At 40.0% G+C, this 12,012-nt stretch overlaps 1 protein-coding gene across 1 annotated transcript in view; it reads left to right on the forward strand.

Moving 5' to 3' along the window:
• The first annotated feature begins 4,369 nt into the window (after window positions 1-4,369).
• Window positions 4,370-12,012, forward strand: part of DARS1 (aspartyl-tRNA synthetase 1) — a 66,551-nt gene continuing 58,908 nt past the window's right edge. The window contains exons 1-3 of the mRNA XM_068545197.1: window positions 4,370-4,615; window positions 6,618-6,675; window positions 10,458-10,550. Of these exons, the coding sequence (XP_068401298.1) occupies window positions 4,550-4,615; window positions 6,618-6,675; window positions 10,458-10,550 (217 nt within the window). The 5' untranslated portion in view covers window positions 4,370-4,549. The remainder of the gene's footprint in view (window positions 4,616-6,617; window positions 6,676-10,457; window positions 10,551-12,012) is intronic.

The following is a 12,012-nucleotide window of genomic DNA, read 5'->3' on the forward strand; positions in this document are numbered from 1 at the left end:
TGTTTTTCCAAGACAGATTAGCTGCACTTCAAGTCAGCCCTTGCCTATGTGGCTTATTTGGATACCTGCAAGGAGGTCAGGTGACAAGGCAGAACTGTTCCCTTACACCTCCTTGGCCTGTGGGTTAAGTAAGGCTATCATATTGCAGAAAGCTAATAGGAAAACTCTTCAGTCTGCTTCCCCTGTCCCCAGCTAGGACAGTAAATCATAAAGGTATCACATCCCCAGGGGGAATGGCGGTCTCTGAGTGCAACCCTTGAAGACCTGATAGCTGACAGTCCCCATCATATTCCTGTTTTCACCAGTCTGGCTCTGGCAAAAAGCAGACCAATCCAGGAGGTTGACAGTTGACTACTGCAAATTCAACCAAGTCATAGCTTTAGTTGCAGTTGTATCTTCACTAGAGCAGAGTCACAAGACCTCAAGCACATGGTATGTGGCCACTAATCTGGCAAATTTTTCTCTCCCATCACTGTCAGGAAAGAGAGCCAGAAGCAAGAGTATTGCCCCAGGGCTATGTCCTAAATAAGAATAATCTATCAAGGTAAGGGGACCAAAGTAAGGAAGAAGTTCACGTAGAGGCTTCACGGGCAATGGAAAGATGGAAAGGTAGGATTCCTACCCTAGCTAAGGGACACTATATGGGATTTTTACTCAGATTTCTGACCATCAGTTCATATATTAGGACTATACCTAATTGAGGGAATAAAAGCTTTAAAAAAAATCCAAGACGGAACAGCTTCATAGACCTCCTTCTATGTTGGAATCTCATGAGTATGATAGAATGTTTCCTTGATCACAAAGATTCAGCGCTGCTCCCTGAGGAATGAGTAAATTATCCTGCCCTGTTGAACTCAAGAATGGCCATGTGACTTGTGTGGCCAGTGAAATAGGAGTAGAATGTGAAATATGTCACCTTCAGGCAGCCACTTTAAGAAATAGGTTCTCTTTTACCTGCCTCTGTGATCACGGAAGCATGTGTCAAGACGGAGCATCTATCAACCTAGACCCCTAAGTGACTACAGGAGCACAGCCCCTTTTCTAACCTACTACAGCCATAACATGAGCAATAAATAGGTTTTGTTTTAAGTTGCTGAGATTTGGGCGTCAGTCTGTTAGTAACTAACACAGCATGTCCAAGCAATCCTGACCAGATAAGAGGAGGCTCTCCCTTAGAGTCCGCTTATCTGCCCAAAGCCCAGATCTTCTTGGCCTTTGCAGTGGACATTTGTAGTTGCCTTTCCAGGATCCATTTCCCTGTCCCATAGCTTCTGACAGCGGTTTCCACATGATTCCAGTAAAGCTAACTCTTTCCCAAGCTCCAGGGGAAATTCTACCTAGGCTAAACCAATCAGAACATTCCATTTCCCTGACCATAAGGATTGGGTCAGTAGTGGACATGTGCCCTTAATTGACCCACTCAAAGTGGGTCTTAGGGCTCTTTCTGGGAATGCACATACTTACCAATATTACAACGATTTTCACATTTCTTTATCATTAGTTACACACTGTCTTACTAAGTGAACTATGTATTATTATTGAGAACCAGGATCCTAATTTATCTTTTTATTGCCAGAACCTGGCATAATGGTTGGCACAAAGTAGATGCTTATAAATAATCATTGATCAATTAAAAGGGGAATAAAATTTACTCCTTTTCTTTAAACTTCACTCCTCAAATTTCAGGGTCACCTATCTGTCTGCATAGCCACATTCAGCTATTTGCATCTCTGTCCTTTCCTCCATCCTGATGTAAGAATAAATGATATGCCCAATGTTGGTCTTTCAAAAAACTACAGGTAAAAATTTCCTTCTCATTTGCCTGGGATATGTGTGGCATTTGTATGGCTACTCGGGGCAGATCTCTTCTGGCTCCCTTCTGCTGAGCAGTGTCAGCACCAAAATCCCCACACTGACTGAAGTAACTGTCTGCCTCTCTGTGACTGTACCATACCAGCCACGTGCTACTGCAGAAGTCTCAGTTCCATTACCAGTTCATGGGTTCTTCCTAAATGGGTCTTTACAATGCCCAGAAATAATACCAAATACCAAACAACCTCCAGGACGATTCTAACCTTTCCCGTTCTCCTCAAATCACCAATCTCCCTTTTCTCCCTCCCCTCGAACCCCTAACCCCAACATTCATAACTTAGCCTCCTCCAGGGAAAACAGAAGTCATCACATGGGAGTTCTCTCATTTTCCTAAAAACAAGTATCTACAATATCCTAGCCTCCTCACCTCCAGTTGTGATAGAGGAAGTGTCCCTCCTCCCCTTGTCCCACCTCCTATGTTTTGAATCCTATCTCTCCCTTACAAAAAAAAACTTACACCATCTCTCAATCCTTCTCTCTCACATATTCATCTACTTTTTCATGAATCCTTCCCATTAGTTTTTTTTTTTTAAGCTTTTTTTGATGTGGACCATTTTTAAAGTCTTTATTGAATTTGTTACGATATTGCTTCTGTTTTACGTTTTGTGGGGTTTTTTTGGCCCCGAGGCATGTGGGATCCTAGCTCCCTGACCAGGGATCGAACCCGCACCCCCTGCATTGGAAGGCAAGGTCTTAACCACTGGACCTCCAGGGCAGTGTCCCCATTAGTTTTTAAATGCACTCAAGTCTTCTCTTTCAAAAAGCTTCACTTGACTTATTCCCCATTAGCTACCACCTATATTTTTCCTTCCCCTCTCATCCAATCTTCTCATTATCTCCTGAAGACAGGAAAGCAGTGAGGTATAGTGGTTAAGAACATGGATCCTGGTACCACACTACTTGATTTGAAACACATCGTTTAATGGCTCTGCGACCATGGGCAAGTTACTTCACCTCTCTCTGCCTCAATTTCCCCATATGCAAAAAGATTATAATATCATCTCTCTGGTGTAAGCATTAAATGAGTTAGTATTGATATATGTGAAACACCGACAACAGTGCTTGGCACACAGTAAGCACTATATAAAGGTTTGCTATAATCCTTTTACTTTTATTTCTTCACTTTCACTCACTTTTCAGCCCATTCTGACCCCATCACTTCACCATGAAGTGTTTACTAAGAACACCAATGACCTCTATGTTGCTAAATCCAACAACTATTTTTCAGTCATCATCTTACTTGAGGTCTAGGCAGCAGTTGACAATGTTAACAGTCTCTTCTTAGAACATTCTCTTTCCTAGTCCAGGGCTTCAACTACCACCTACCCGCCAGTGTCTTGCCCATCTTTATCTGGAACCCAGACCTCTCGTCTACGCTCCAGATCCCACAAAGCCAGAGGTTACCTGGACATTCTCCCCTTGAAGGTCTCAAGGGCATCTCATATGCACTACATCCAAAACTGAGCCATGGTCTTTCTCTCCCTAACTCCCTCTGGCTTAAATATTCTTTAGGCCCCTCTTCATTTGGCTGACCCCTACTCCTACTTTAGAGTTTAGATGAAGTATCACTTCCTCAGAGAAGCCTGAGGTGAATGCCCTAAAAGAAACTTTCATAGCACTTGGTACCTCTACTTCATACCTGCAATTAGATGATAAGCTACACGAGTGCAGGGACCATGCCTGTCTTCTCACTATTGTATCCCAGGACCTGAATGCAGTAGCCTCCAGAGCCCTTTCATTTGCACTAGGGTCTATCTGCACTCCTGAACAAGTATAAACTGTGCCACTTTGTGCCAGGCTAAGACTACTAGTATAGTTAAAACGTGACAAAGTGCAAAGAAGTATAGCAGAGGAAATAGTATTTAACCAAGCCCCCAAATTACTTTCAGTTGCAGTAAGAGGCTCATGGATGGCAATTTTTTTTTAAAGCCTAACTTGGGGAGATTCATCCATTGGACAACCAACATTTTGCATCGCCTCTAACAGTGCAACAGGTCCAGGCAATCAGAGCAATTATGTGTGGGTTTCTGCCATTGTGTTTACACCTCACTATCACTTGGGTACCAGTACCCAAACCTACCTTAACAAGCCAACTGCCTATAACTCAGCACTCCTGTGTCCCGGTACATAGCAACTTTTTGCGACGAGGTCTGCCATGAGTCCAGGCAGCTACACTGTCACTGGAGAGTCTTGAAGGCGGAGAAGTTCAAGGGAGGAAAAGTCGAGTTCTGAGCATGGGTTTATGTTTTAGTGAACAGGCCGCTCTTAAAGCGGGGAAGAGTAAATTATAGGGTTGAAAGACAACACAGTAGACTTCGCAGGTGTGACAGGGCTGAAAAGTGAAGGCGTGCAAGGGCGCGCCTACTGCTACCCTGGGACCCGTTCCCTCAGAGTCAATCCCGCGAGACTATAATTCCCGGGGATTCCCTCTAACTCCAGGCAAACACCCGTAGGGGCGGGGAAAAAAGAGGAGACGTCGGCGCGCAGCCGTCCGCTTTACAGCACTCCGGGATCTCGAGAGAACTGCGGTTCTCGCGATCTTTCCGGAGCCGATCCTCCACGCGGAGTCCGAGTGCTTGTGCTGGTTCCGACTCTACGGGAGGGAGAATCCCCTTTGGCCTGCCCTACGGAAGCCTGCGAGGGAGGGCGGCGTTCGCTGCGTAGTCCAGTTGCCCAGATGCCCAGCGCCAGCGCCTGCCGCAAGAGTCAGGAGAAGCCGCGGGAGATCATGGACGCGGCGGAAGTGGGTTTCCTCCTTCCCTGGGCCTGGGAGGACAGACCCCTGGGCCGGACCGCGCTGAGGGAGGGAGTATGGTGAGCGGGGCCCTAGCCTCTGGATCCCTGTCGGCACTTTGCGTGCAGGCCGCGAGCCTGGGATCCGGGCGCCCAGAGCCCTCACCGGGCCTCCAGGGTCCTTGTCCGAGCAGCGTGGCCAGACCCACTCCGGATCGCATTTCTCACTGGGGCGCCTGGGAGACCTGGCCTACAGGAAGCGTGTCCCGGGACCGGGGGGTCGGGGGGCGCCGTGAAGTACCAACTGCCCCGGAAGTAGGAGCGGCGGGGTGACACTTAACCTCCCTGGGCTAGGCACGTCCTTCACGTAATCCATCTCTTCCCCGGAAATTTTTAATGTGCACTAGTAATCGATTTTTGCTCAGCCCTCGTGTTCCTAATGTTTTTCAAGTAATGACAGTACTTCGTAAAACGATCTGCCAGCATGTTTAATGACCATTTTCCATGTGACAGCTTTAAAGAACACTTGTCATTTTTATTTTTTCTTCCCCTAAGTAACCCAAGTGAGGTAGGTAGGGAAGTTTGCAGAGAATGCGTTTGAAGTCTTTGAGATGATGTGACCCAAAATCATCTATGTAATTCATAATACCCTGTGGTCCTTCGGTGCTTTTCGGAAATGAAAGTTTGAAACCATTCTACAAGTTATGTGTGCTCTTAGTGAAATTGGGATCCTTACCTGGCTCCTAATTTTTCTTTTGAGGAAATATGAATTTGTGATAAACGGTGTAAGGTCATTTTAAGAACATTAGATGGAATAAGGGGTGCTGAAATATGAACAGTACTAATAAGCGACCCCCTTTTTTGTGTTCACGTGCTGTAACCTATTTATGCTGCCCTCCTGCTACATTGTGTGACTGTATCTTTCTGTTAGGACTGGAGTTATCTTCGTCTTTAAGGTGTATTTTTTTTAATTCGCAAAAAAAAAGAAAAAACTGTTCATTAAACACCTTAACATGTTGTCTGGTTTGTTTTGGTATAAACACAAAATCTAATATCCTCCAAATCTAAAGGAGAGGATTCCAACGAATAGCTGTAGTGACAGAAACTAATTGTTTCATCCACATCCTAAGTTACCTTGTAAATTTTAAGGAAACCATTTTTGTGTATTCTTGATCTGATTAGTTATATAAACCACCTTTGCAGATAGTGTAGGTCTATGTATAAGGTAGACATTGTGGCAGAGTTATGTCACTTTATAGCTAGAAGGATCTTAAGAGATCATTTTCTAGATAAAGTGAGATTAAAATAAAAGGCCACTTACCAATTTAATAAGTATAGTTTGTTAATAATAGTCTGGACTCTAGGTCTCCTTTTTCCTGTTCCTGACTTAAAATCTGTAACAAGAATTTTGGTGTCATACTGTCAGTGTTGAACCACTTACAACCTGATATCATGAAGATGGTTTTTAGAAACAGGAAGCTGGTGAATTTTTTTGATGATGTTTTACAAAAGGAAAGTTGTAGTTAGCTTATATCCAGCATCTCTGATTTCTAAAAACTGGACATCTGGTACTCAGAAAGCTTACCCCTAAATGTTGGTTCTCTTTGAACATCTCTTCCTGTAATAGGAAGTTAATAAAACTGTGGTACCTCATCCGTCTCCCCTCACAGAGGAAATTTATAACTCTGCTTTGAAGTAGTTTAATCTCCTTTTTGAAGAAAGTAGTTAAGATGTGTTGTACATGTGTGTAAATTTTATTTGAGAGTGCTATTTTGTATGGTATATCGATCCAGGAGTGGTGATCTCCAAAACAAATTAACCAGAAGCTGGGTCTGTGGAGTGCATATGTAAATGATATGACAGATTTCCACACTTTAAAACTACTACTCTGAATTGATAAAATGGTCCTGAAAGTTTAAATGAATTCATCTTTTTCTGTTATTTGTATTTCTGTGTTTACAATGCTATTAGTGTTTAAATAAAAAGTCATAATGTAAAAAATTTTTTTGTAGGATTATGCAAAAGAAAGATATGGAGTATCTTCAATGATACAATCACAAGAAAAACCAGGTTAGTAGTTATGTGATAAAAAAAAGTTTTTTTTTCTTTCTAATTCCAGGAAAGTTCTTTTTGAAGTTTTAAGTAAGGTTGACGTAACTGAAGGCATAGTTCTGAAAAGCTTAAATGGCAAGCATATGCCATAACCCTGCACAGACATTGTCAATTTAGGGTCCCTAATCTCGATAAGGAAGAAAATACGTTAAATTAGTATATTTTAAATGGTAAATTATATTACAAAGATATTCCTAGGTGGTCATGTAAAAGATTTGACTCTGGCCTAGGAGATTAAAGATAGTTAATAGTAGCTGCCTTCATCATATGCAACCTTTTTTGCATGCTTTGTGAAGCTACCTCCTTTACTTTCCTCCTTGACTTTATTATATTTCTTTGAAATTGACTTGTTAATTGTTTCTCTCAGACCTGTAGGTTTTCTATTTGTAAACATTTGTTTTCCTTTTGTTTCTATTTTATATATGCAATTTCAACAAAGTTATCCTACTCAACTATTTAACAATCATTTTTCTTTTGTTAGACACCCCAAATTATGTCTTTCAAACTTTGGTACAACTGCAGACCTTTAAGCTCTGGCCCATTGGAAGCACTAAGTACTTCTAATTTAGATGCCTGCCTGTGAATTTTATGCTTTGAAAATAATATACCTCAGGTCAAATTTAATTGTTATTTTTGGATTTAATTTATTGCATGATCACAAAATCACTTTTCCTTCCCAACTTTGTTGGAAAAGTGTGCAGTGAAAGGGCAAAGTAGGTTGCTAAGAATAAACCATTTCAAAAGATAAAGATAATGAAGTAAAGTAATTGAGTATAAAATGGGATACAAGCAATATAGTATAGGAGAGGACTACCCCTGCCAGAACAAGCAGGAGGGGTCATATGAGACTCTTTTTTGGCTTAACTGTCTTCCTGAACTGGACTTCCTTGATCTCTAACGCAAAAAAATCTTATTGGAATTTGTCTCTTACATAAGCCCCAGTCAACCTTTGCCATGATTACTATTCCTATTTAGCTAGCAAATCCAGACTACTTAGTGTCTTCCAGTTACAAGCTCTCCCCACCAAAAGGAGGATAAACTACCTACGTAATCTGATTACATTAAATAACAGTAAAATTCTACCCATTGTTTTACCTCTGTTAAAATCATAATACATTGTTCAATATAAAGTTTTCTTTCCTGTCTGCTTCCATTTCTCCAAATTCTTTCATTCTAATACCAGTGACTTAACCGTGGAGGAGGTAGTAGTTTTTCAAACTGAAACCCTACTGCCACTGATCTTTGCCTCGGCCAGTCATACTGGTGGGAGTGTGACATGCGCCTCAGGTATGTGTGGATATGTTAAAGGTTGAGAACCCCTATGCTAATTAATTGGAATGCCACATGAAAGAAGGGCCATTACTCTTTCTTTTCCAAAGTACTATTAAAATTACCATAATCGTGACGCTTATTTATAAGTCTATTATTTTAGACTTATGTTACTCTGTTTTGTTTGGTTTTGAGTTTTGATTGCCTAGTAAGTCGTTTGCTTTTTCAATCTTGGCATTTTCAGATCTGTCTTTTAAAATTGCTTTGTCTGTCTTTTCTCTTTCACATTTTGTTTTGTCTGAGTTTACACAGCAGACTTGGAAGTTGGCTTAACTCATAAGGTCCATGGACAGAGTTTTGCAGAAATCCTCTTGTGATGCCTAATGCTTCAAAATTTCTCCTTCATTCTCTTTGCTTTTGGCGATGAGATCTATGGTATTCTCCTGTAAATCAGGTTCTCTCTAAGCTATATCTTTACTTCAAGAGACAAATTATAAATACATTTAGACAAAGTAGGTAAAATATATTTATAATTTGATTTCATTATAATATCCCCCACAAAGGTATTTTTAGTGTTATAGTAACTAGGATTTACTACATGTGATACTGACAAATTTGGTTACAATTAGGCAACATACCCTTGAGAATAGAGATCTTTTATCATTCATGATGTTGTAGTATCATTTCTATTAAAATATTTTAAATTAATACTTAGATCTTTTTCTTTAATATTCAAATTATTGCATATTTAGAACAATAATAGAATCATTTCTGGATCATTTCTGGATCATGATTGCCTTGTATCACTATCTTCACATCATAGTTTTTTCACAGTTTTCCTGTTTGGGGGATGCTAGATAGATGTAGTACTTTGTTATTAGCATTGGGGGGCATAATTGTTGGGGTTCACCGATAGCCAGAAGGGGAATTTATTGGTTCACATACCTGTAGGAAACAAAGTGTGAGATGGCATAAGGAATGATAGGATTTAGAGGTTTGAGCATTATCTATGGGGCTTTCTGTCTCTACTTCTTGGCTTTGCATCCATTAGGCTGTTGACCTCATTCTCTCATCCTGCAAATTCAGGTAGTAGGAAAGATGGTGGCTGCAGCCCTGGGCCTACACCATCTCAGCTCAGCGACCCCAGGGAAGACAGATTCATTCCCATTATCTGTATATTAAGTACCAGAGAAAGACTTTGATTAGCTCAGTTTGAGTAACATGCCCTTCTCTGGATGAGTCAGTGTGTCCTGGGGAACGGGGTACTATGACTGTCCAGGCCTGGCAGAGAATTCCCCCATGTGGCTAGCTGACTTACACACTATGGCAGGCAAGCAAAAATACCATGTCCACTTAGGCACAGGCAGTTCAGCACAGTCTGTATTTGGCTTTATAAGTCATTGAAATGTTCAGGAGATTTGCATTTTGAAATTCTCTTTGACTCCAATGTAGACTGAATTAGGGGGTCAGGGGATTGCCAGTTAGAAGGCTTTTGCTATAGTTTAGGCAAGATATAACAGTACTTTGCTTTGGAATGGTGGCAGTGAAGATGAAAGAGAATTGGATAGATTTTAGAGATATATTTAAGATGTACAATTCATAAAACTTGAGGCAGACTACATATGGAAGGTGAGAGAAGGTGTTAACCCTCATACAATGTGGGTAGGAATGTAAATTGGTGCAGCCACTATGGAAAATAGTATGGAGGTTCCTCAGAAAATTAAGAATTGAACTACCATATGATCCAGCAGTTCCACTTCTGGGTATTTATCTGAAGAATATGAAAACACTGATTTGAAAATACATGTGCACCCTTATGTTCACTGCAGCATTATTTACAATAACCAAAATATGAAAACAACCTAGGTGCCTGTCAACAGATTAATAGATACAGAAGATGATGTGGTCTATATATGTAATGGAATACTACTCAGCCATAAAAAAAAAAGATGAAATCTTGCCATTTGCAACAACATGGATGGACCTTAAGGGTATAATGCTAAGTGAAATAAGTCAGACAGAGAAAGACAAATACTGTATGATTTCACTCATATTTGGAATGTAAAAGTAAATAAGTAAATAAATAAATGAACAAACCAAACCAAACAACAAACACATTGATAAAGAGAGCAGAGTAGTGGTTACCAGAGGGGAAGGAGCATGGGGGGAGGGTGAAATGGGTAACAGGGTCAACTGTATTGTAATGGATGGAAAGTAAACTTTTGGTGGTGAGCATGCTGTAGTGTGTATAGATGTTGAAGTACAATGTTATAAACATGAAACTTACGTGATGTTATAAACCAATGTTATAAACCAATTAAAAAGAAAAGAAAAGGAAAAAAGTGTTGCTAGATATTGAGAATCATTTAAGATAATACCAAGTACTATGCTAGCTATCAAATCAAAATAATTTTGATCTTGATCTCTTTGTAAATTCTGAATTACAAGATTGTTTCATTTATTTGCTGCAGATCGAGTTTTGGTTCGAATTAGTGACTTGACAGTACAAAAAGCTGATGAAGTTGTTTGGGTGCGTGCAAGGGTTCATACAAGCAGAGCTAAAGGTAAGATTGATTAAATGATTACAGCTTTTTTGGTAATCATTGAATTTTTTGTTTTGCAAATTTCTCACAGATCAAAGTAAATCTTTAAAAACAAAACAAAAACACCTGTTTTCCCTCTTAAATCACTATAAAGTATTAGTCCATGGTTAGTTAATTTTAGGTTCTTATAAGACATCCTTAAAAACAATTTAGCCTTAAAACTCAGATGAAATCTAAGACTCTAAGGTACTTTTCTAGCACCTCTCAAAAGTTTAATTTTTTGAAGTAAAGAGTGTTTTTGAGAAGTTTTTCATTTGTTAATATTCTTACATTTGTAATATTTAGATAGGGAGAGAGGTAGAAGAAAGATAAGGCTAAGACTGGGTTGTCTAGTACTCACTGGCTACATTTATCTATTTAAATTAAAATTAAAATTCTGTAACTCAGTCACCAGCTGTATTTTGAGTGCTAGTGGCTCCCGTATTGGACAGGCAGGACAAAGACAAAATATTTTTATCATTGTAGAAAGTTCTCTTGGACAGTACTAAGAATTTAGCATTAACAACAAAGAAGAAATATTAGGGGAGTTTAGACAAACCTCAGTTCCTTATGGAAAATTGTCCTAGCCTAGTGTTCCAAATTGTCTGAAAGTATTAGTGACACTTACATTGGTTTATAACTTTATACTTTTCACACAGTTTTTCACACTTGATCATCCCCACAAATTTGTGAAGTAGGCAGAATAGGCACTGTTTTTCCACTTTATAAATGAGGAGACTAAGGCTCAGAATGATAAAGCTCCTTGCCCAAATTCTCATTGTAATTGGTGGAATATGAAAAGAATTCAGAAGCTTTTTAGGACACCTTCTGTCTCCCTAACAGAGTTAATTACTTCTGTACTATTTAATACATTCTGTGGTACAGCATTTCTTACTTTGTGTTTTAAAATATTTATTATAGAATTAATACAGGCCCATTATTTTTTAAATTCCAACATTTTATACATATATATCTTAATCTTTCAGGATCACTACTGTTAAGAGTTTATTGGGAATTCCCTGGCAGTCCAGTGGTTAGGACTCTGCACTTTCCTTTTTCTTCTTTCTTTTCTTTCTTTTTTTCTTTCTTTCCTTTTTCTTTCTTTCTTTCTATTTTCTTTCTCTTTCTTTCTTTCTTTCCTTCCTTCCTTTCTTTTCTTTCTTTTCTTTCTTTCTTTCTTTTTTCATGCATGCACGCATGCTGTGCCAGTTCTTAGTTGCAGCACATGGGATCTTTGTTGCCGTGTGGGATCTTTTAGTTGCGGCATGTGGGATCTAGTTCCCTGACCAGGGATTGAACCTGGGCCCCCTGCATTGGGACCGCAGTCTTAACCACTGGACCACTGGGGGAGTCCCAGGACTCTGCACTTTCACTGCCAAGGGCCCAGGTTCAATCCCTGGTCAGGGAACTAAGATCCCACAAGCCACATGGCGTGGCAAAAAAA

This window comes from Eschrichtius robustus, chromosome 5 (genome assembly GCF_028021215.1).
Source record: "Eschrichtius robustus isolate mEscRob2 chromosome 5, mEscRob2.pri, whole genome shotgun sequence".
Taxonomy (NCBI): domain Eukaryota; kingdom Metazoa; phylum Chordata; class Mammalia; order Artiodactyla; family Eschrichtiidae; genus Eschrichtius; species Eschrichtius robustus.